Genomic DNA, 25,724 nt, shown 5'->3' with positions numbered 1-25,724 from the left:
CTACTGTCCTTGTCAGGGTGGGGGAGTCAGAGGTAGGATGCGGGAGCTGACCTTCATGTGGGCCATACAGCCTCCTTCTTTTCTGAATTGCAGTGAGGTCTCAAGAGGGTTCCATTAAAACTCAAATTCACTGCAGCCCTGCTGCCTGGCTTCTCCTTGGAGAGTCTACAGGGCTCCCCTGACGCCTTGCTTCTGGGTTGTCTGCAGTGAGTGCACTATTAGTTTTCCATCTGTTCCTTTATCCGAAATGGATCAAGTCTCGTAAAATAAGAGAAAGTCAAGGAAATGCCTGTGACATCTGTAACAAAATGAGAGGGACTGATTCACTGGCTTACTGTTACTCTGGTGGCTTGGAGTCTGCCTGGGGATGGCTTTATTTTTCAGCTCTTTTCTCAGTAGCATTTCATTACATTCTTGTGTCCATTGTTTAGCAATTGCTTAATGATGAATCTGAACATTCATAGCATTCAGCTATATGAGGCTGCGAATTTCGTGTACCTAAAACAGGTACCAAGTTCTGCATAACAAACTAATTTTCAAATCTCCGTTTCCTAATATATAAAATGGGATAATTACCCTTTTCACAGAGTTGTTCTAAAGGTTAAATTAGATCATGTATTGGGAACATTTTGAAGAGTATTAGCAGCTTTAAAAGGATAGGTAATCCTGAAAGGTATCAGAATATTTCCTTATTTTAATTTCTCTATTCAGTCAGGTTGTCTACCCCATGCTGGACTCATGGGTACTTAGGTATCCATGGAAGGAGGAAGCCAAGCAAGCATACCTCTCAGACCCACTTTGCCCTGATCATTTAAGAAGTCTGATTTCTTGTTGAGGTTGATCATCCATCCATTTCCTTTTTTAGGCAGGATAAGACCCCAAGCACTGTCCTTTCAGTTATCCCTGAAGAAGCAACAGTGCCTAAACTAGCAGCTAGCCCTCCATCCAGAGCACTAGCTACGCTCCTTAACTCCTTGATGACTAGCTCTCACTAGCTGCCTGTGCAGCCTCATCTGACCTCTGTCTGCCTCTGTGTCTTCCTTCCCTCCCAGAGTGCTTCTTTCTTCTCACCCTTCAGCTGAACGAGACCTATCTCTCATCCCTTTTGTTCAGCTGGACTCCCAGACCAGACCATCTGATCATTCTAATCCAGCCCTACAGAGGAACTCTGGCTTTTTATATTTAAATAGTTATTCACCATAAAACACTGGCCAAAAGGATATCCAGAAAGACTGGCAAAAACCCCACAATATCTCATTAATCTGCTAAACAATTTTTGATACCTCTATTTCTCCAGTTATAGATGGAAATGATAGTAATACCACAAGCAAATCACCTAAAGGATGAACTTAAAGCTCTAATGACACATCTATAGCCTGCAGGAGGCATTCCCAGGACCACAGGTTGAACTATTATCCTTCAGGCTCCCAGGCCCTGTTGTGGACCAAATACTTAATTGAAATTATTAGTATAAACATTCATCCCTTAGAGATGTGGGATGTGAGCTGCAGAAAAGTAGAGGCAGTAATAATTGGTCTTCGAAATGCTAGAGCTCCAAAATATTTTTGAACCAAAATGGCCCGCAGGTAGCTGTAAGAATGCAGTTAACTTCTCTAGGAGACCATTGAAGCTAATTTCAAAATTAGCTGTGCCAATTGCTTAAGATTAACTTGCAGAATCCAGTTTTCAATTGCGTCAACAACTTAAAAAATGTGATTACAACCACCTACAAGTAAAAAGTCACAGATGGAGAGTCTTCCCAAAGAAAAATTGCCTGGGGCTCTTAAGACAAGTGCAATCACTGGATCTTCTGCACAGTGCCTTTTGCTGGTCCTTATGGATTCTCAGATATAAAAGTCCACCACGCAGGCCATCAACTCAGGAAGAGGGGAAGTTTCACTGAGGTGAGTCACTTCCTGTTTCTGAGATCTTGGATATGGTTTCATTTTATTAAATGACTACATAGGAACTGAATGATAGGTCTGGGCATTATTTCCTATTTCATGACACCCACCTGATATGTGCACAGATTGTAAAATAGCAACCTAGCAGAAGATGTTCTTTGATTTTTCACAGTGCTCAAATCTGATGTAAATTAAGATCCTCCTGGTTTCTTGAGTACAGGGATGTGGTCAAGAGTTCTCATGCATTCCCCTGAAACTGTATACAAAATTTCTCTGGGGAGGGAGCCCATGGCTTTCATTAGATTCTCAAAAGAATATATGACTCAACAAATGGTGAAATACCACTGCTAATTGTTTTGTCCTATTCATAACAATCAAAATAAAGAAGATTGGTGCTCTGTGTACCTGCAATTTTTTAATATCCTAGTAATAATAATAATACGACTAACATATATATGGAATACTTAATACGTGGCATGTACTATAATACATATAATAATTAATTTATATTAATATAATAAATATATATTATACCATGTACCACCTACTATATATGTGGCAGGTACTATGATATGGCAATTTAATAAATTCCTTACAAGAATATTACCACTTCATTTTCACAACACCCTAAGGGTAGGTTACTCTTATTACCTCTATTTTAGAGATAAGGAAACTAAGACCCAGAACCATTAAATAAATTTGTTAATAATTTGTGACGCTGGGAAGCTTAACACCAAATTTTCACAATTAAATCATTGATTTTGAAAAAAGTGGGAAACAAGGAATCCTACTTTTGCCGTATTTTAAAATCAGTGATATTTTTTTCCGATGCTTTAGGAGATATATCGTAGCTGAATCAGTTTCACTAGAATCCACATCTCAGCTTTATCTATTTTTAAATCCTGATCTATTTATCACATCCTTTCAGGGGGCTCAGGTTCTTATATTCGGTACTGCATATTATGTATTCTGTTTCTCTTGAGGTGCCCGAAGAAACGTACGGATATTAATCCAACCATCCCCATCATTGTGTAAGATAAATACCAATCATAATTTTGTTTCACATGAATATTCGTGCTGGGTAATATTTATGTGCTCTACATCCCTGCTACTAATCTAACTGATGCTCAGATTCCCAAGGGATGAGAGAAATTCTGGTACATCCTTCATGTCACTACACAGAGGTGGAAAGCGCCAGAAGACCTTTCTCTGCAAGTCTGGGTGGCAAAGAACTGAGACTGAAAATGCAGCCATTCATCACAGAAACCCAGCTTTGATCCCAGCAGCTTTGCTGAACCAGGGGTTGTTAGGAGGAACTTGAAATGAGTATTGGAAAAAGCATCTGCTTATTTCCTGAGGGGGATAAACTTCCTAGTGGCACCACTAAAAGTAATATATAGATAAAACTGTACTGTGAACAATAATATTCTCTCCAAAAGTAATACACAGATACAGCTATGGTATTCTGGTGCAGGTCTCAATCCCCCTCACTAAAGAAATGGTAAAAATCATAATCATAATACTGATCAACCAAGTAAGCTTAGGGAAATAACCCTAACTACTCCTATTCAAATCCTTCTTCTTCATCATTTTTGCCTCTGTACAATCCAACAATAATTCTGGTTTCTGCAACCCAATGCTCATTGCCTGGTCATAATTCCCTCTTTGGGGATGGATATGTTCATTCATTCGGCACTTACCAGGAATACCTACTAATATGCCAGGCACCATTCTAGGCACTGGAGATGCAGAGGGGAAAAAACACTATCCCCATCACTAGCATTTAGAAATTTGTGGCTTTTTAAAAATATATTTATTTAAGAGAGAGGAGAGAGAGAGTGAGAGAGAAGGAGTAGGGGCAGAAGGGTGGAGGGAGGAGCAGACTCCCCGCTAAGCAGGAAGCCTGATGTGGGGCTCCACCCCAGGACCCTGGGATCCTGACCTGAGCCGAAGGCGGACCTTAACCAACTGAGCCACTCAGCGGCCCCTATGTGATTTATTGCATCAAGTTTTCATCAATAGTATTTCCATTTCACTATTTATAATATCTTTTAAAATTTTTATGTAGTTAATGGAACCTCAAGAAGCAGAGAGTTTCACCCATGCTTATTTTGCTGAATGTGCCTAGGGTGGTTGCTTTTAAAATACGTTTTCTCTTTTTATGTTACAGCTATAGGGTGAAGGTCTTACAGACCACCCACTTTGTTTAAGGTATGATGAAAACCATCCTAGCACTAGGTTTTTCCCCTGGTATTTAAATCACATTTTGCAAAAATAAATAAATTAAATAAATAAATAAATAAATAAATAAATAAATAAATCACATTTTGCTTCTCTCTGTATGACATTATATCATGTGACGGCCCCCTCTCCAATGAGGCACAGCAACCCAAACTTCCTCATTTTCCAGATTCCCTTTCTTAGTGACAGACATCAGTATCCCCCAATCAAACAAATTGGAATCCTTGAGGTCCTCTTGCCCCCCTCACAGTTCCTCGCTCCCCACACACTGATTCGTCTCTAACTCAGGGCAGTTCTTAATCTATCTGGAATCCATACCATCCATATAGCTACTGATGGATTTCAACCTCTCACATGTTGCTTCCCTGTCCCTAAAAACCCACCCTACCCTTATTGCTTCTGCATCTGTCTACATTCCAATTCCTCACGTCCCTTACAGTTAGGTATGGACATAGAATGAGTCCTTGTCATTGGAATGTGAACAGAAGCAACCCAGTGTGGCTTTTAAGAAAGTTCTTTTTCTCCTTCCATCAGGTAATGAAGACAGGTTGAAGTCCTGGGGCAGAAATTTCCAGACTTCCTCAGTTGATAGGGCCCTTAGTGTCTCAGTAATTTTTTTTTTTTTCAAACAGAAGCTCTGGGTCAAATGAAATATCAATAGTTCCACTCATTAAGTAGTTAAGTCCAAACAGTATAGTACATATTGCATCCTAACCACTCATTTGCCATTTGAAAAAAATACTAATACATATAAATTGAAAGAACCTGAAGTACTTAGTATTGGTATGCGTGTGTGTTTGGTGGCCACTGCACAACTTCTCAAAATTTCAGCTTCATTTCCTGTTCCACATTGATTTTCACATGGAACTCCCTTTCTTTAGTAAAACCCAAAACCTGACTTGGGAAGATAGGACATCAACAAAAACAATTATTATTCAATGTTGAGCAAAACTATTTCCAGCTAGTAGGTGGTATTGTGTCCAATAGATACCAAAAATGGTTCTATGTTCCTCAAAAAATTTTAATAGTCCATGGTGGTCCTGTAAGTTCACTAGGTAACCTTAAGGCATCTGAATGCATAGTTTGGAAACCAGAGCCCTAGAAGATGACAGAGTCATAAAACAAAAAAGACCATAGATCCCTAAACATGAGAGGAGATGGCTGTTGATCAGAAACACCCACCTTAGACTTGTATATGAGCAGAATAAACTTCTGTTGTGGTTAAGCAGTTATTCATTCTTTGATTGGTTGACACGGCAATGTCTAACTTAATATATTATTTTACTGCACTAGCTTGTAATGGTTCTCCTTGACCCAAATCTAATACCCTTCTCCCCAACACTTCATGCCATAATTACCAAGTCCACTGCTTTGCACTAATAACAAGCTTACCTTTCCTAAAACTTAAATCTGAGCACTTCTTTTGTTGATTTCCCAATCTGTTTTCAACCAGTCTTTCCTCACACACCAAATCTTAAATCAGTATCTCTCAATCTTGACGACATGTTAGAATCACCTGGGGACCTTTTTTTTTAGATTTTATTTATTCATTCATTCATTCATTCATTTGAGACACTGAGATAGAGGCAGAGACATAGGCAGAGGGAAAAGCAGGCTCCCTGTGGGGAGCCCGATGTGGGACTCGATCCCAAGACCCTGGGATTACCATCTGAGCCGAAGGCAGACGCTCAACCACTAAGCCATCCAGGTGCCCCTCAAAAAAAAATACATATGCCTAGTCCCCACCTGCAAGGATTTTCATCCAATTGAAATGGACAAGTTCCTTAAAAGTCAGGAACTACCACAACTCACCATAATATGACATAATTAATTTAAACAGTCCTATAACTATTAAGGAAATTGAATTTGTAATCTAAAACCTCCAAAAGAGAAAAAGTTCCAATCCAAATGGCTTCATTGAAAATTACACCAAATGTTTAAAAAGAATAAACAATACCGTACGATCTCTTCCAGAAAATAGAAAAGAAAGGAATGTATTCTCCAATTCATTTTATGCAGCTAGTGTTATTAGCCTGACACCAAAACCAAGATAGTACAAAATGAAAAACTGCACATTATATCCCTCATGAATATAGATGCAAAGAAAATCCTGACCAAAATATTAGCAATAGAATCCACCGATGTATAAAAAGAATTGCATATAATGAGCAAGTGGGATTTATTTCAGTGTTGCAAGATTGGTTTGTTAGAAAATCAGTGTAGGCAACTACATCATCACAGAGAAGAAGAAAAATCACATGATCATATCAACTAATCAATACAAAAAATTGACAATACAAAAAATTGACAATATTTATATATATCATGAGAAAAACTCAGAAAAATAGGAATACAGGGGACTTCCTCAGCTCGATGAAGGGTATCTATAAAAACCTACAGCTAACATACAACTTAATGGTGAAACACTTAATGTCTTTCCCCTAAGAGAGGATATCCACTCTTACCACTCATCCAACATTGTGCTAGAAGTTCTAGCTCATGCTTTAGGGAAGACAGGAAAATTAAAGGCATACAGATTGGAAACAAATAAAACTGTCCTTTTTTGCGGACAACATTATGGTTTACATAGAAACCCTAAGGAATCCATAAAAAACAAAACAACAACAAAACCTCCTTGAAATACCAAGTGAGTTCAGCAAGGCCACAAAATAAAAGATGAATATACAAAAACCAATTGTATATTTATATACTAGCAATGAATATATGTACATCAAAATTAATAATACCATTTGCATTTGTTGCCCCAAAAATGAAATACTTAGGTGTTAAACTAATAAAGTATGTATAGGACTCATATGCTGAAAACTACACAATGCTGATGAATGAATCAAAGATGTTCTATTAACTGGAGAGATATAACATGTTCATGAATTCAAAGAGTCATCATAGTAAAGATGTCTATTCTTTCCAAATTGACATACAGTCTTAATGCAAGTCCTATCAAAACCCGAGGAAACATTTTTGTAGGTATAGATAAGAATATTCCAATATTTATATGGAAAGGCAATGGAATTAGAATAGCTGAAATCATTTTTAAAAAGAAGAATAAAGTAGGAGGAATCAGCCTACCCAATTTCAAGACTTACTTTATAGATACAGTAATAAAGATTGTGTGGTATCTGTGGAGGGATATACACATCAGTGGAACAAAATAAATACTGGGATTTGACCGATTTGGGGGAAAGTGCAAAAACGATTCAGTGGGGGAAAGATAGTTTATTCAACAAATAGTATTGGAGCAATTGGTCATCCATAGCCCTTTGCCCTAAAAAATACGTGAATCTTTGATTAAGTCTTACACTTTATATAAAACTTAACTCAAAACGGACCATAGACTTAAATGTAAGCCATGATAGTAACAGAACTTTTAGAAACTATAGAATAAATATAGGAGAAAATTTTCCTGAATCTTGGGCTCAGCAAAGTGTTCTTAGACTTGACAACAGCATGATCCATAAAAAGAAAAAATTTTTAATTAACTAATTGGACATAAAAATTAAAAATATTTGTTCTGCAGAAGATCTTGGATGAAGGATGAAAGGAAAATCTACAGAGGAGGAGAAAATATTTGCAATCCTCATAATCAATAAGGGATTAGTATCTCAAATATATAAGCAACTCTCAAAATTCAACAGTAAAAGAAGTAAACAATCTAATTAAAAAATAGGCAAAAGACATGAGGAGACATTTTGTCTTTGGTGAAATGGCAAATAAGTACCCACAAAAAAAAAAAAAAAGTTCAACATTTCCCATTGGGGAAATGACTCAACTTATGCAAAAATTAAAACCGTAATTAGATATTACTGACACACTTGTCAGTGTGGCTAAAATAAAAAATAGTGACATTGAGTACAGACAGGATGCAGAGAAACCAAATCACTCATACACTGCTGATGGGGATATAAAATGGTAATGACTACCTTGGAAAACAATTTAGCAATCTATTAGAAAAGTAAATATGGACCTACCATATGACCCAGCAATTGTACTCCTGGACATTTATTCCAGATAAATGAATAATTCACACAAAAACCTGTGCATGAATGTTTATAGTCGTTTTATTCATGATAGTCGCAAACTAGAAACAACCAACACATCTTTCAACAGGTAAAAGTTTAAACAGACTGTGGTATATCTATGCCATGGACTACTACGCAGCAATAAAAAGGAACAAACTATTGCTACAGTACAGAAAATCATATGGAATGTAAAAAGTCAACCACAAAATTTTCACACTGTATGATTCGATTTATTTAGCATTCTTTAAGTAACAAAGTTATAAGCAAAAAGAATAGGTTAGGGTTTTCCAAGAGGTAAGGAAAGTGTCCAGGGAGGAGAAAAGTGGGGGTGGCAATAAAGGATGATACGAGGGAACTTGTTATATTGTCTCTTGACTACACCAGTGTCTGTATCCTGCTTGTGATATTGTATGACAGTTTTGCATGATGTTACCACAGGGGGGGAACAAGATAAAGGCCATATGGGATTTCTCTACAGTATTTCTTAGAACTGCATGAGAATCTATAGTTAATCTCAAAAGTAAAAGTTTAATTTTAAAAATTCCCCCTAGGAAGTATTCTGATGGTTTGTTCTGGGTTGGGCCCAGGCATTGGTATTTGAACAGCTCCCCAGGTGATTCTAACATGCAGCCAGATGGAGAAAGTGCAAATTCAGCTGATGGATATCCTCTCCCCAGAACCAAGTAATCACCCACCATTTACTATTTCTGTGCCTCCAAAGCCCCCCCTTCTCCACTCACTGAACGGAGGCTGTCTTCAAGATAGCTCAGGGATGGCTCTTCCAAGGGGCCGTTCCGAGCACTCCTTGCCCAGCCTCTGGTTAGGGGTCCACCCTGGCTGCTCCATGACAGCCCTTTATTTTTTGTCATAGTCCTTATTCCTCTTTGTTATCATCACTTTTTGTCTCTCTCCCCACTTTCAGCAACTGTTGGAATTGTGCACTCTGGGATTCCCTGTCCATTCAGTCCCTGAATTTTAGGGACTTGCCAAAAATTGGAATTAACTCTCTTTTTCTGGCCTAACCCTAATTCTGTTTTGTTTTTTTTTTAAATAAGCAATGAACCAAGAATGTCCAGACGCCAAAAGTTTTACAAAACAATATATGATTCTTATGTCATACCTTTATTTTATGCAAACCAGTATTACAAAACACGAAGATGGTCTAATAATGGGTTCCGGATGCCCTGTGTCTGTGCTACTTCATTTCTTTTTTCTTCTCTCTTTCTTCCTTCCTTTCTTTCTATCTTTCTTTCTCTTTTTCTCCTTTGTAAAGCCAAGCAGATCCAGACTCTGACCAATGTCTGGAAGGCAGACGCAGAGGCTTTGTCAGCCTTCCCGCTCTAGGCTCAAACTTTGGGTTAACTAGGGAGATATAACTAGTAGCGTAACATCCAGTCATGACTCCAATACATTCATTCGGGTTTGCATCATGGACAGGCTCCTCTATGTTCTATCATCGTAACATTAACCAGGTCTACTTTGGGATCACAGTTTTTCACAGAATCTTTGCAGAGATGCATGTTCCATTTTTGCAATAGTATTGAATATATCTTGTGTCCCAAAAAATCTTATTGGCATTTTTATTGATATTGTGAACTTCATAGATTGACGTTAGATTGTGCTACCCACTGGAATATTAATCCTTAGATGGCAAGGATTTTCTTAATTTTGTTCAGTTTTATATCTCCAAAGCCTAGAACGATGCCTGGCACATATGGTAAGTGCTCAGTTTTTTATTGAATAAATGAATGGAGTGCTTTTACATTTGTTCTGATCTTATGTTCCTCAGAAGTGTTTTTGACATTTTCTTAATGTAAATCTTGTACATTTTCATTAAGTTTTTTCCTAGGAATTTTATTGTTGGCTACTGTAAATGGTCTTTTCTTTTATGGTAACTTCTAACCAGCTATTTGTTTATATAAAGGATATGGCTTGGGGGATCCTTGGGTGGCTCGGCGGTTTGGCGCCTGCCTTTGGCCCAGAGCGTGATCCTGGGGTCCCGAGGTCGAGTCCCGCGTCGGGCTCCCGGCATGGAGCCTGCTTCTCTCTCCTCCTGTGTCTCTGCCTCTCTCTCTCTCTCTGTCTGTCATAAATAAATAAATAAATCTTTGAAAAAAAAAGGATATGGCTTTCGGCATATTTTTTGTAATCATCTATGTTATTGAGTTTTCTTATTTGCAAGAACTTTTCATAATTCTCTTGCTTTCACCAGGCATCACTGCTACATTCCTTAAAACTTTCTGGAGTTCAGTAATTAAGAGGATTGAATTACAAAATCCAAGGAAGAGCAGCAAAAAACTAAATCCCATTCTATCAGTGTGATTCTTGTTGGTTATGTTGAGTGAGTACAGATACAGTTGTAAACCTGCAACTTACTTGCTAAGATAATTAAATATGGTGATAAAGGAAAATGTCAAATCGAAAACCATCTCATTCCTTGCCAATTGGGCATCATCTGTTCCCTGTGCTGCTTGCCAATTTGGGGATGCTACAGTCTTCTCTACATGTTCTTCTTAATTTGGGGAGGGATGTTTGCAATTTAAGTCACAAAGAAATAAATTGTCACTGCTTAAGTTCCAGTGTTTCACTGCAGAGTTTTGTTCAGTAAGCTTGGATATATAAGTGAACTCATGCAATTGCATGCATCTGTCATCATTTCTCTTTGCCATGAGATCATTATGCAAACACTAAACACCAAAAAATACATAAAATGATTGATTCGTCTAACGGAGAGTACAGATTAGCAGAAAGTATACTCCAGAAGCATGTTCCTCCCTCTCCTGACTGCTTCTTTTCTCCTGTTCCTTCAAAACACCCATAAAAGATTTAGTCAATCCTTCAGGGTCTAGAGATACTTACTGGCAGTTAACATTCTCATGATTCAGCGTATTTTCTTGCAACAATATTCCATCTTTACCCCTGAGTTTTGCCTAATTTAGATTCCTCCTTAAGTCTGTTCTGCTCAGCTAATCCCGATCGATAAATACAGATGGATTAGACAGGAGACAAAATTGTGAAATAGATGTTGCATTTGGAACAGCGAGCCTTCACTTTACATTATAGCCAGAACTGTCTCCTGTGTGGCTACCTTACCCCAAACCACCCTCTGGCATGGTGGTCTGTGACTCATTTGCCTCTGTGACTAGGCTGTAAGCATCTCTGCCTTTCTTCATCTTTGAATTTCACTCTCTGGCTCATAGTAGGCGCTCAATAAACGCTTGAATCCATGAAGGCACAAATTACTCAATTCACTGGTGCATCAATATTTTCTCGCTTTCATGTTATTACAACTAGCTCTTGGGGAAAGATTTGAAACATTTTAAAATAAGAGGGTAATTGACTATTACCAGTTTTAAAAGAAGCCCAGATAGATTTATATTTTGACAGAGACCAAACTAAGCTAAAGTAATTAAGCTTTTTTGAGATTTCCAAGACTCAGCCAGAAGCCTGGTAAGGAGCAGAGTCCCTTCTGGAGAAAACTGCATTGTCCACATCCCATAAGGCTGCATCTATGTGCTGGTGTCCCATTTGATGCAGGAAATATGTGTCTGAAAACCTAGGAGGAGTGAAGGTCTTATTAGTTAAAACTTATTTCTCCCTTACTGATTATTACTGTTTCATAGTTGCCTCTTTGTACATTTCTGATTGACTTTTCAGATGGGCCCTTAAAAAACTATGCTTCCAATTCTTCAAGTAAAGATCTATGACCAAATGCTTAAATATACAGGAGCATCTATGTATTTTAAGAAAATGCAAAGAATTCTTTTGTTGGGCAAGATCATTGAGCACATTATGTCTCTGTATTATGAATAGTCATCATCTGTTATGTAATTCTCATTACTTTAATTATTTAACCTAATTTTTAAAGTAATTTATACTTAGCCTTCTGCTAAGAAGGACTTTAGGGGTTGTTTGTTAGGTTGACCTCGTTAAGTACCAGTTGGGCCTATCTGTTTTTATGGGAGGTAGAAGGGGTTGTTTTATTCCGATTTAAGGTGATACAGGTTAAATGCACACAATGATGGAATTTTGTTTCAAATCCTTCTGGTAAATCATGTAAAAGGCCCTGCGCTTTTATGCACATGACAAGAATTTTGATCCCTGGATTTCAATCATTATTTGATCTTTCATACAAAATGTACTGAATGAAGCTGACATCATTCACACTCATAGACTCTTCCTTGGCTTCTACTTTAAAAAGCAACACAGCTTGCATATGCACATATGCAAGAGGTCACAGGCTCTGGCAATCTTGAAAGCCTTGCCTGAAATGATATTTAATACGTTCGTTGGTGAGGAAATCAGTGGCCTATTCCCGTGCCTTCCTTCCTGGAATACTGTTTTCCTTACTAGATCAGATGAGTGATAATTTCCTTCCCTAACTTGATTTTATTTTTTTCATTGGTTGATGGGATAATATACCAGCAGCAGCAATTTAAAAACTTTTATGATAAGGATTCATATACATTTTTGATATGATAATTAACTGTCACGTGTAATTAAGGAAGGGGAAGAGGTGTGCCAGTAACCTTTTTGGTTTCTTAACTTTGAAGAAGAAAGTCCATTCTTTCATTTTGGTGAGTGTCTTTGAAATCCTCGAAGGTCATAACTCCTGAAATTCATAATGTGATTCAGGAAGAATTGGAAAACTTGAGTTTCCCCATCCCTCCCTGGAAAGTGTGTATGCAAAAGGGAAATAACATAACGGAGAATTTGAAAACAGTTTATCATGGTTAATCTCTGGATAGGTCGATGTTGACTACTTTTATTTCTGAAAGAAAAGGATATTCTCAAAGCTTTCTCTCTGTTGTGCCTAAAATCAGAAGATTCAGGTCCCCTCTCCGTGTATAGGCATTGTCAGATCTGTGGGATCTGAAAATTTTGAAAGTAGAGAATGAAGGATGTGTGGCAATTACCTGGAGATTCTGAGTACCAACCCCACCTTACCATATTGTGACACATCCTGTAAGAAGTAATGTGAACTGTTTTGTGAAGCCATTGTACTTTGTTTTCTGAAAGAAAAAGAAAAAAAAAAAAACAACAGAGTCAGTAATATTTTTCTTGACCTTGTAGAAAGCTCTCTTCTCTTGTGTCGTTGGCTTATTTAGCTAAAAATGTAACAGCAACTTGGAGCTTGCTGCTGCATGATCGATATTATTATTTAAAATTATTGTTGTGTTATTGCTTAAAACTCTGTGCTAGGCCCTTGTCTTACAACTCTCAGCTGTCCCCTTTGGAGTTACAAGGAGAGGAACCAAAGAAAGTCGCAAAACAAAGGGTGAATATTGTCATTTGTACATAAGCCACATCGGACTCTTTGTTGTTGAGCCTAGAGTGGACTAACCCACTGGGGCCCATTTCAATGACCTGCGATAGAGTATCTGCCTCAGCTTGGTCCGCGTGCACGTCGTTATGAGATGCTCTGCAAAGCACCGTGGATAAGAGGCCGCAGATCCTTTCTCATAAGGGAAGAAGTGGGAAGAGCTGATGGCAGGAGTCCCTTCACCACACACAGCAGTATCCTGTGCTTCGACCCTCATCTAATGAGGCAAATGCTTTCCTTCCCACAGAGGAATTCAAGGGCTCCACCGTGGTTGAACTGATGAAGAAGGAGGGCACCACCCTGGGGCTGACAGTGTCGGGCGGAGTTGACAAGGATGGCAAGCCACGGGTCTCAAACCTGCGCCAAGGAGGAATCGCTGCCAGGTAACATCTCGGGGGGGGGGGGGGAATGTAGGAAAAGGAGCACAGTGGGGGGGTGACTAATGCAAAAAATCAAGCTCCCTCAGTAAAGGTCACTGATAAATAAATGACAGTTGCCATCTGCCGGGCAGCCGCACGCTGGGGTGTGTCTGGGAAGCTGTCCTGGCCTGTGCCAAGTCGCCAGGGAGCCCCTAGGCCTCTCAGAAGACTTCGGCTTTAAAATGCCTGCATGGCTTGAGTCCCCAGATATGCCACCAAGCAGCGGCCAGGGCTGATCAAGCAAACAGGCCCGGTGACCCTACATCGTGCGTGTGGGCAGCTGCGTGGGGGGGGCGGCCAGCCAAGGCATCGGGAGGCCCGTCTCCGAGCTCCTGAGTCACGATCTGCCTGGCCCACGCCTTCTCTGCTTTTCTACTTGCGAGATCGTCCTTTTCATGAGGACAAGGATGAGGTTTCCAAGAGCAGGGGAGCGGAGCTGGGGAGGTCTCATTGTGTCCCCCTCCCGATGAGTTGCACGCTGCCCTGGCCGCTGCCAGGGGGGTACAGGCGGGCTTGCCTCATGGACCGGTTGAGATGTGCTTCAGATGGGACCATCAGGTTTCATTGAAAGCGAGGTTAATGCATCTTACCTCCTGCACATCAAGAGTCTTGCCCACAGAATCACAAATTACATTTTAGGGTTCTTCCCTTACCAGGTATCCCTGAAAATCATGCCTGCTTTGGATGATGGACCTGTCTGTACAATACAGAGGCCTCGTGCAACTAACTGTCCATAATCTGAGGTGCTGTTGGTGAAATAGGCTGATGTCAGCACAAGCACCCTCATCTCCTTTTTTTTTTTTTTTTTCCAGAAGGAAAGAGACTTCTTTCCACACCCACAGCCCCCTTTATTTTATAACCGTCATGGCCAATCTGTGATGCTAGAGCTTCCCATGTCTCCAGAGCTTTTTCATGTGTCGCCCTGAAGCAAGGGTAAATGGAGGGGGTGTGGGGGGGCAGTGCTATGTCCAGTTGTAGTGATGCTGTCATTAAAAGTTGTGCTGTGCGGGTCACACTGTCAATTACCAACAATTCACGTTGTCACCTACCAACTGTTCTTTGTTGAAGGTACGACCGTTTTACAAGTAGTAAACTAAAATGATCGAAGGTAAGATCCCTGCCCTACGGGGCTTATAATTTGCTGGAGGAGGTAGGGATAAAGAGCACAAAGAGCTTGAGAGCAATAACAGCATTGCATGATAGTAAAAGGCAACAAGGTCATTGTTGTCACAGAGCATTAGGTGGTTAAGTTGTCCGGGGAGAGTTACTGAACCGGAGGGAAGAGGGGCAGCATGGACTGCAGGCTGCAGCAGATGAGGAAAGCTTTCCGAAGAGGAATGATTGGAGCTGGACTTAAATAAATGCATTAGGTGTTTCTGTGTGGGGACAGAGTATTCCTGAAGGTCCTCATCCGTGATGCAGATTTTAAGTAGCGTCTGTGGTCTCACTGCCTGCCTTTACCTTAGACGTGAAGTCTGCCTAAAACCCCCAAAATAGCCACAGTTCTTTCTTTTTAATTTTTTTTAAGATCTTATTTATTTATTCATAGAGACACAGAGAGAGAGAGAGAGAGAGAGAAGCAGAGACACAGGCAGAGGGATAAGCAGGCTCCATGCATGGAGCCTGACATGGGACTCGATCCTGGGTCTCCAGGGCTGCCGGCAGCGCCAAACCACTGCGCCACCGGGGCTGCCCAGTAGCCTCCATTCGATTCTTGTGTTGGAAAGAGGGGAGAATTGTCCTGAAACCCTATGCTTTCACTGTAATTTGTTCTCTCCCTCTCTCTCATTACTGCTGTAAGCAATAAATAGCAATATAAGCTGGCCCTTTCCTTAGCCCTCAACAAACTCCCAGTGAAGATACTGAGAGCTAGGAAATGTCCAGGAGGCCAGCAGCAAAATGACAGAGAATAAGAAGAAAGAAAAGGTCCTGGCAATGCCAGGATCTGGATACTCTGTTCCTAGAGAACCGACTCGGGGCAGAGCAACCAAACAACAACAACAACAACAATAACAACAACAATCTATTTTGTTTCATGGTGCTCTTTAAAAGAGGCAAAGGGTTAGGGAAAATATCAGAGTCCATAGCAGATCCGGTAAAGGGCTTTCAGGGTGAGCCGGTCAGCAGGGATGAGAGGATTGCTGGATCTCTCAGCCACCTTCAGCTGTACTCCAGGCCCGGGGCCAGGGGCTCCTGCCACGCAGGCCTTCGGGGCTTGTGTGCATTTTTCCAAAGGACAAGTGAAAACGTAGGCCTGTAGAGAGGAGGGGGCCACTGAAGCAACATGCCCTGTTTTGCAGAAGTGATCAGCTGGATGTGGGGGACTACATCAAAGCGGTGAATGGGATCAACCTGGCCAAATTCCGCCACGATGAGATCATCAGCTTGCTGAAGAACGTCGGGGAAAGAGTGGTTCTTGAAGTCGAGTATGAGCTGCCGCCAGTCTGTAAGTAATCACAGCGCGGGCGCAGAACAGCTGTGCCACTTTTTTGCCTTAAACAATTGGTTCTCCATCGTTGCCCCCTTTTGCCATCACTGTCTCATTACAGGAATGACAGGGTATGGTTTCTTGATACTTAGAAATTATTTGAATTGATAAGCCTCCAGCCCACTCCAGAAGAATTAAAGAGTGCAGATAACAAGAAAATGGCATAGGACTTGTGTTCCTTTAAGGGGATGTAGGTACATCATATTTGCCACTTTAACTATTTTATTTATTTTATTTTTTTAAAGATTTTATTTATTTATTCATGAGAGACACAGAGAGAGAGAGAGGCAGAGACACAGGCAGAGGGAGAAGCAGGCTCCCTGCAGGGAGCCCGATGCGGGACTCAATCCCAAGACCCCGGGATCACGCCCTGAGCCGAAGGCAGACGCTCAACCACTGAGGCCCCCCAGGTGCCCCATCCCTTAAGCTATTTTACTAAACAGTCAACATATGTATAAGTTCTGTGCGTTCACTTGCATCCAGGCTTTGTACTTAGTGACTAGGGTTAGGAAAAGCATGTTTAGTGTGTTTTATGTTGATTCTTGTGTAGTTCTGTTAATTTCTGAAGCATGAAAATAGATTCAAAACATGTTATTATCAAGTAACAGTAATAATAACATAACCACACATTTTCAGACCGTAGTCCATGTCGAGCGTTATAAGGAACCTGATTTGCACGGACACACCTAATCCTCACCATGGGGACAGTCAGCAGAGCAGAGCTGAGCTTTGGTGTCTAACAGCCAGGTTCCGATCCCAGCTTCACCTACAACTAAGGGCATGCCTTTGAGAAAGCTACTTAAGCTTTCTGTGTCACAGTTTCCATATCTCGGGAATGGGCATAATATTAGCTCCTACCCATAGATCTGTTGTGAGGATTAAATGAATTTGTGTTTGTAAAGCAGTGCCTGGCATGATAAACATTTGTTATAAATAATAGATATACAAATCAATCAGCACTATAGGACAGGCATTATTATCATTATTATCCTCATTTTACAGAGACTTCAGTTACGTATCTTTCCCAAATAAGTAGGCAGCAAAGTCAGAATGTGAACCCAGGCTCCCTGACTCCAGAGTCCACGGGCTTGTTCATTGTGACATATCCATATGCTCTGCGTTACTGCTGTCCTGCATTTAAGCTATGTTGTTCTAGCACCACCTCTCCTGTTAATAAGCTGTTCATGTGGATGCTACCCTGAGAAAGCTCTTTGCGTTTCTCTACTAGTGAGAACTCAGATGGAATATTAATGATCGATAGTGACCTATTTGTTCAGCAATGGCTTACTGAGCATTTGCTACATTCCCGCCACCACTCTGTACATCCTGACAGGGGAAGAGGGATAACAGAACAAGACCACAGCAGGGAAGTAAAGTAGCCAATATGAATGCTAGGAGTCATGAATGCTATGGGGAAAAGAAGGAGCCCTGCAGGAGAGGGACTGGGAGTGCTGGGGCGGGGGGGGGGGGGGGGGGGCGGATTGAAGTTTTGAATAAGGTGGTAGGAACAGCTTCATGGAGAGGGTGACACTAGCCAATAACTTGCAGGAGGTGAGAAAGGCAGCTGTGTGGATTTCTGGGGAAGAGGACTGCAGGAAGAGACACAGCCAGTACCGAGATCAAAGGCAGGAATATCCTGGGGTTGTTGTACAAACATTAAGGGCAATTTGGCTGGAGCAGAGTGAGCATAAAGAAAAGTAGGAGAGGAAGTCAGGAATATAAAAGATGTGAGGTACATTTGTAGGCCACTGGAAGAACCTTGAGTTTTGCTCTGAATGACAGAGGATGGCACTGTATGACTTGGGGCAAAGGAGGGACATGATCTAATGCCTATTTTCAAAGTCTCCCTTTTGGCCGCTCTGTTGACAGTGCAGCAGAGCTGGGAGACCAGTTGGGAGACTAGTGCAGGGATCCAGGTGAGAGACGGCAGTGGAGATGGTGAAAAGCATTCTTGATCACTTTGAAGGTAGAGCCAACAGGATTTCCTGATAGATTTGATGGGGATTGTGTAGAAAAAGAGGAGTCAAGGACCACCTGAGATTTTGAGCGTGAGCAACTAGAAGGATAGGCTTGCCATTAGTGGGGGGTGGGCAAGAACGTGGGCAGAGCTGATTTGTGAGCGAATATCAGAAGTTCATCATTCGCAGTGCTGCAGTGGAGGTGTCTGTGCTGTGCAGAAAGGCAATGTCGAGAAAAGAACTAGAGGTGGGGTTAGGAGTTTGGGAGAAAGATCCGAGCTGGAAATATACATTTAGAGTAATGAGACCATAGAAGGTGTTTGAAGCTTTGGGACCAGATGTGAGCACTTGGGGAGTGAACATATATGGCCAATCATGATTTCTTATTCTTAACATAAAATCCAACAACGAAAATATAACGTGTTTTTATAACAAAATCCAATGATGTCTGTGTTCGAAAACCTTGCTATAACATTTTTCATTTTCAGCAAGAGTAGGAAATAGAATCGAGTGTTGAAAGCTTAGACTCTGTCACTGGTGAAATGTCCGTTTCCCCCTTTCTTGCTTTGTGACCTCGGGTACATTATTTAAGTTCTCTGAGCCTTAGGTGTCTCATCTGTAAAATGGCTTGAGTAGGTGTAGAATGTAAGAATTCAAAGCTATAATCACGTATTTAGATCATCATCATGGACTTAGTAAATCATAGTGCTTGTTAGCCATGATCACCGTGTTTTCTTGAACTTAAAAGGAGTCCATTTGTTTTGAAATCACTCTTAAACCATCACCAAGGAGGGAAGAGAATCCAGATATCTAGAGCTAATGCTCTTTGATTAACCATTTTTATTCCACTGGGGATATAAATATCAATAAAACACAACCTCTTCCTGAAAGGAACTCTTTCCCAGGGTAAGGCCAGTAGTGGAGATTTAGGGGTTATCTAGAGCTAGAGGTTGCAGAAGATTGGAAGGAGGTTATGCAAGTCCAATAAGAAGAGGAGCATTTTAGGGAGCAGGTATGGCAAGGAAGTAAGAACATAGCCCAGTGCACATGTCTGAACCACAAAGCACAAAGAGAAAGAGAAGACCTGGAGGGGGATTAGGCCAGTGAGGTGAATAGGAACAAAATAATGGAGAGCCTTGGAAGCCGTATTGGTAGAGCTTGGATACTATCAGGTGGGCAAGAAGGAGGTTTTCATGGCTTTTAAAGCCAAGGAACGTCATCATCATCATCAGATTTGAGTTTTTAAGAGTTATCATTTTAGGAAGCCAAATGGAGAGTAGATAAGAGGCTGTTGTAAGCCTGAAGGCTGTGATTATTTTCCAAAACAGAGGTGACATCCTGACCAAATATAGCTTTAGTAAGATTAAAGAGAGAGTGAGTATCAGACGTATTCAGGGGTTAAAACCTATCACGACTTGGTGATTATACCAGCTTTTTCTTCCTCAGGCATTAAAGCTGATGGGAAAACGGAGTAAAATATTTTTAAAAACAGGAGTGTGAACCTGATGGTAGAAATCAGATAGAAGAGATCTATTCTCCACGGATTATCCCTGTCTCTATTATGTTTAGATAAATTAATAAGATCTTTGAGTTCAGGGAGGTAGAAGGGATTAATAAGCATCCCGAGCTCAGACAGCAAGAGCAGGAGCGAGCCACTGCGGGGAGGCCCTGGGGAGAGAGCTGATTGCTGAAAGATAAGCCGCCAAGGCTGAGACTGGTAACTCTCAAGAATCACAGCAATTTGAGGCTCAGCCACCCTCAGAGTCCAGAAGGAAGTGGGGGAAGGACATGTGTCTGCATGTGTGTGGCTGTGTGTATATGTGATCGGATAGAGAAGAACTAGGACTTGGACCTTGTGCGAACCACTTGCCTTTCATAAGATTCCAATTCTTTATGAAAATGGAATGGTTGACCTACATGAGCTCTAAAGCTCTTCTGGACTTTAAAATGATGTGGTGTTTCAAAATTGTATTTAGAGAAATGTTACCAAACCCTAAAGGGTTTTGAAATATTACATAATCCTCATTCATTTTTTAGTTATCACTTAACTTCTTTATCATAAGCTTAAATAGGTGGAGAGGATGTAATTTCTGGCATAACGTTTCTATGTCTTTAAACGGTGTTTCCATTCAGACCTTGGAGCTACAATATTTGCTTCACTTCTTTTATGAAAAACGTCTCCCACATCATCTGATTGGCAGAGGCAGTCCTCACTGTTACGCCATCAGCTAAGTCAGACTAGATTTCTGTCAGAAAGAGTCCTTTTTAAATTCAAATAAATGTATTAAAACAAGTCCCTGTGATGGCCTTCTTACTTTTCAATTCTAAGAGAGACAGACAGGTGATAGATGATGATGATGATGATGATGATGATGATGATGATGATGATGATGGAAAGTGGGGAGCGGTCTCAGGTCTCCTCCATGTAGTTCATTCTGGGATTCAGTCTGAAGGAGTAGAAGCTACCAGGGAAAGCTCTTCCTATGACAATGGCAGAGGAAAAACAGAATAAACCCAACTACCTGAGCACATTTCCATCTCTCAACATCCCATTGGCCAAAGCGAGTCACCTGAGGAAGCCCAACATGATGAGATAATGAGGAGGGAAAGAATACAACTCCTATTCTGCTATTGAGGTAGAAGTTGGGGGGTGGTGGGCAGGGAAGTAGTATATAAGCTAGAAAAATCTAATCTACCATAGCAAAATTATACAAATATGCATGTATAGTAGGACATGCATATTCACATATGAAAACAAGGGACAACAGGACAACAATTTTTGCATCGCAAAATTCATTTCAACCTAACATTTTTGTGTACTGGATTTGATTCTTTGGGGAAGCCCCTTACTTGGATAGTTATGTCCACATATGCAAATGTGAAGTGATGAATAAAATTCACATGGCAATAGAAAGAGTCCAGCTAGTGAATATGAGAACCCAGTCATCAAGATCCAGTCATGCAAATAACAATGATGAAGCCCAAATCTATTTCATTAAGTATATCAAAATGTAGTCAACGTTCACATTTATTTTTGTAAATGATAAACAGCAGGAGTGTGGATAATCTAAAGCTGTAGATAATCCTAAAAGTCTTTAGATTGACTCTAGATTTGATTAAGATTTTGTGGTCAGCAAGATTTACCTCAAGCAAAATTAAAATTACACTGCCTTTCATTACCAGAACAGACACCCAGCCAACTAGGACAGGTGGCCCAGAATAAGAATTTGTATATAATTGAAAGTTGATTTAATGATTAAATGAAATAATATTTATAAACCACTTTGCAGATTTCCTGGCACACAAGTAGATGCTCATTAATAATTTCTCCCCATATCTTTTCCTTTCCTTTCTATTTGTTCCAGAAGAACAAAAATATTATGTTCTTAACCAATTAATTCAAGTGGTTTGTTGGGTCATGGAAAAAGAAAACATTTGGTTTGAACTCAATTTTTTTTTCATTTAATTAAAACTGTACCTCAACACTTTCAGCTATTTGTATGTACTGTTCCTGGCTGATTAAAATGAACCAAAATTCCCCTGATAGCAAGAATATGACATTTAATTAAATCAGCAATATACCAAAACATTTGTTCAGCTGTAGGTTTATGTTGTTTTTCAGCAGATCCAAGTTCATGTTGTACTTTATATCCCAGCCGGATATGTGCAGTATTGTGAATTTAACTGTGTACTTTTCATAATCATGTCAATTCCTTTGAGGATTCAAAACTTCGGATAATTAAAAATAATTGTAATTAATGCTAAATTAAAATTACTTCCTATTTCTGTAAATGATAAAAAAATGTTCTTTTAAAAGATGCAATTATTTTTTTTTAAAAAAAAAGATTTTATTTATTTATTCATGAGAGACACAGAGAGAGAGAGGCAAAGACACAGGCAGAGGGAGAAGCAGGCTCCCTTCAGGGAACCCGATGTGGGACTTGATCCCGGGACCGTAGAATCATGCCCTGAGCCCAAAGGCAGATGCCCAACTGCCGAGCCACCCAGGGATCCCTTAAAAGATGAATTAAATTCTATCTATAGAATCTATACATATATCTATTCTATCTCTATATTTCTTGGTAGTTTTATCTTTTTAAAAATATTTATCTATTTAAGGGAGAGAGAACACATGTGAGTGGGAGGAGGGGCAGAGGGAGAAAAACTCAAGGAGACTCCAGGCTGAGAGCACCCAGCTCAATGTGTGCCCCAATCCCATGGCCCATGAGATCATGACCTGAGCTAAAACCAAGAGTTGGAGGCCTAACCAGCTGAGCCATCCAGGACGTCCCTCTTGTTGATAGTTTTATGAAATCAGCTTTTCAAGATCTAATAGCAATGTGTTAAAAGTGTGCTATTGATAATAAACATAGCATTAGATAATTAGCTATCATTGTAAAATTCAAGATAAGGATCTAAGACCATCAGATTCTGCTATTTGCAAATTCTTTTGTCTCTGTGAATAAAAACATCCCTGTATCCATAATGATGAAATATTAATTTGTGGAAATTTGTTTTTTAATTCAGAAATAATGTACTATATAACCAGAATTACTTATTACTTTCCTGAAAACAATCTCACAGAAGAATTTAGTTACTATACCTTCATACAACTTATACCTTGTATTATGCAGATATACTGTGCATAATATTAATTAGAGATATCAACTTAATCATGCAATTTTATTTTGTGAAATAAGAATAATAAGCAGGCAAATAAAACATACACAGTTGATATCAAATAAAATTAAGTAAATATTTATTTTATTAGACAGAGTAATATTTTGAATGTACATAGAAATTTTTTTTTGCCCTCCAACTTTGATTTGGGTTGTCTTTCTTTTTTTTAATTTTTATTTATTATTTATGATAGTCACACAGAGAGAGAGAGAGGCAGAGACACAGGCAGAGGGAGAAGCAGGCTCCATGCATCGGGAGCCCGATGTGGGATTCAATCCCGGGTCTCCAGGATCACGCCCTGGGCCAAAGGCAGACGCCAACCGCTGTGCCACCCAGGGATCCCTGGGTTGTCTTTCTTAATTGCTGTACATCATGTCAGAAAATCTATCTGCATCTTCCTAATATGTTACAAAGGGGAAATAATTCTATGGATTATATGAAGATTATCTCTCTTGTTATACAGAGTTTTAACAATGTGATTATTATGCTCTCCCTGTAAGCTGGCTACATAAGAAGAAAGGAAGTACCTATAATTTTGATTCCACGGGGGCCTGAGCCTTAAGTCACTTATGCAGACAATTTATTTGTATGGTATCTGTATGGTATTGAGTGTATTGACATTCTAAGTGCTTTTTCTAACATTGTCTTTGAAAATAAATTATCACCCTTTTATTACTCATAACAAGAATTATTGGCAGCAGAGATCTGTAATGTCTTATACCACATCAGAAAAATTGGAAATGTTCTTATGACTTAAGACTTATATTTCTCTTTCCTCTGCATTCAGCTGTTCAAGGATCCAGTGTTATTTTCCGAACAGTGGAGGTCACATTACATAAAGAAGGAAATACCTTTGGTTTTGTAATACGAGGTAGGTGGTGGCTAGAAAATATGAACCATCAGATATTCTTGGAGAATTTATCAATGAAATATTGGGAGTGAACTAGAAAGTCATCCTTAAAACAACAACAGACGTTTCTATTGCATAAAGTCACCTTATAATACTCGCACCCATTCTTTTAAAAATAAAGCAATGAGTGGGAGGAATCAAAGCAGAATCATGACCTAGATTTGTTTTCAGCCCATTAATACAGAACAAGAAGTCACTATAAACCTTGTCAATTCATTCATTCTACTGATTTACCACTTTTCAACATGCGTTTTGTTTTCCCTTCATATTTTTCTATATCTCTGAGTCAAAAATGTAGATGAATATGGCTTGATTTGATTTAATACACTAGGATTATGCAACTTGTTTAAATTATTTTCTCCCGAAATACATTTTGTTATTGTAGCCTTCCAAAAATTGAAGATAATCTAATCTCTTGGGAACCTATATACATCAGCTTAACTTACTTTATTATGGGATGACATTAATAATAAAGATTTCAGATGACTCCAGCTTGTCCATAAAACCATTAATTCTGAGCTTTAATTCTGGCTTTTAGTATTTTATTTTTCTTATAGGCAGTTCTACACCTTGAAGACTACAGATAAACAACTCATAATTCCTAGTGTGACAGTAAAGTTCAATAGGGAACTATGTATGCATCAAAGATTTTTTTTAATTTTGCATATCTTGATTTTTTTGTTTTTATCTATTATATTTTATACTTTGCCAGGGTCAAAATTTTATCCAAGTTATTAAAACATTAATTAAAGCTAACTAAGCATCTTAATAAACATACATGCATCAAGAAATAAATGTGTTCATTTAGATTAAAAATATAGATTTGTCTTAAATGACTAAGCTTTAAACATTATGTTCCATTCTGTGCCAACCATTTAGCAAATCAATCAGATATTTATTAAGGACATGTCAACATGTCAGTATAGGGCCAAGTACTGGGGAGTCATAAGACAGGCAAGGAGTTACAATCCAGTGAATTTAAGACCTAAGTTGATAAAGTACCCAAGTGAGCAGTAGAGAAAATGGAAAATGCAGAACTCACTGAGTGATTTAGTCCAGCAGTTACTACCTTTTCCTGACCAGCTCCTATTTTTAGGTGGAACAACAAGAACATTTTACCTTAATCATTCCCAAATTTCTGTATAAAAGAACTAGATGAATATAATAAAAAGTCAATATAAAGTAATTTTGGCTCAGAAGGTGGTATATACAAATTTGTTTTTTTGCAATAAAAAACAGACACAGAGGCACACTTGAATCACATGCCCACAAGCCTAATTATTGAAAAGCTGCAGTCGAAAATACTGTTGATGCAAATATTCATTATTTGTTGCTCTATGGTTAATCAATAACAAATCAAATTGCTAACGAAAGAGCTAAAACAACAGTAATTTATCATTAGCAACAAAAAAAGAATGGAAGCATTTGAAACCACCTCAAGACAACTGATGATATAATCAACAAAATGCCTGTACCACCATTTGCAGGAATTTCAAATATCTGCATGTGCATGCAGAGGAAGAATTTTCTATGAGCCTAGGATATCACCTGGTACATCGTAGGAGCTTAATAAATAAATGAATAAAGAATTGAATGTTGCCTAGATTTGTGGACATAGACTTCTTAGCATTATACTGATTTTAAAACCTTAGTAATAATGAACCAGTTTTAGTTTATGAGTACTACCTTTTTGTAGGCTTTAAAAACTCCCTTAGTACATTAGTTGAACGTAAAAGTTTGTGGAATTTTGCACAAGTTTTC

General features: G+C 39.3%; 1 protein-coding gene across 13 annotated transcripts in view; it reads left to right on the top strand.

The window, feature by feature from the left end:
• Positions 1 to 25,724, top strand: part of GRIP1 (glutamate receptor interacting protein 1) — a 660,770-nt gene that overhangs the window by 499,925 nt on the left and 135,121 nt on the right. For all 13 annotated transcript variants that reach the window (XM_038549951.1, XM_038549944.1, XM_038549942.1 and 10 more), the window contains 3 exons: positions 13,756 to 13,891; positions 16,228 to 16,373; positions 23,841 to 23,924. In XM_038549951.1, the coding sequence (XP_038405879.1) occupies positions 13,788 to 13,891; positions 16,228 to 16,373; positions 23,841 to 23,924 (334 nt within the window). In that variant the 5' untranslated portion in view covers positions 13,756 to 13,787. The remainder of the gene's footprint in view (positions 1 to 13,755; positions 13,892 to 16,227; positions 16,374 to 23,840; positions 23,925 to 25,724) is intronic.

Source organism: Canis lupus, chromosome 10 (assembly GCF_011100685.1).
Source record: "Canis lupus familiaris isolate Mischka breed German Shepherd chromosome 10, alternate assembly UU_Cfam_GSD_1.0, whole genome shotgun sequence".
NCBI classification, from domain to species: domain Eukaryota; kingdom Metazoa; phylum Chordata; class Mammalia; order Carnivora; family Canidae; genus Canis; species Canis lupus.
Note: the sequence above shows the minus strand (reverse complement) of the source record. Positions and strands in the feature narration are given on the sequence as shown.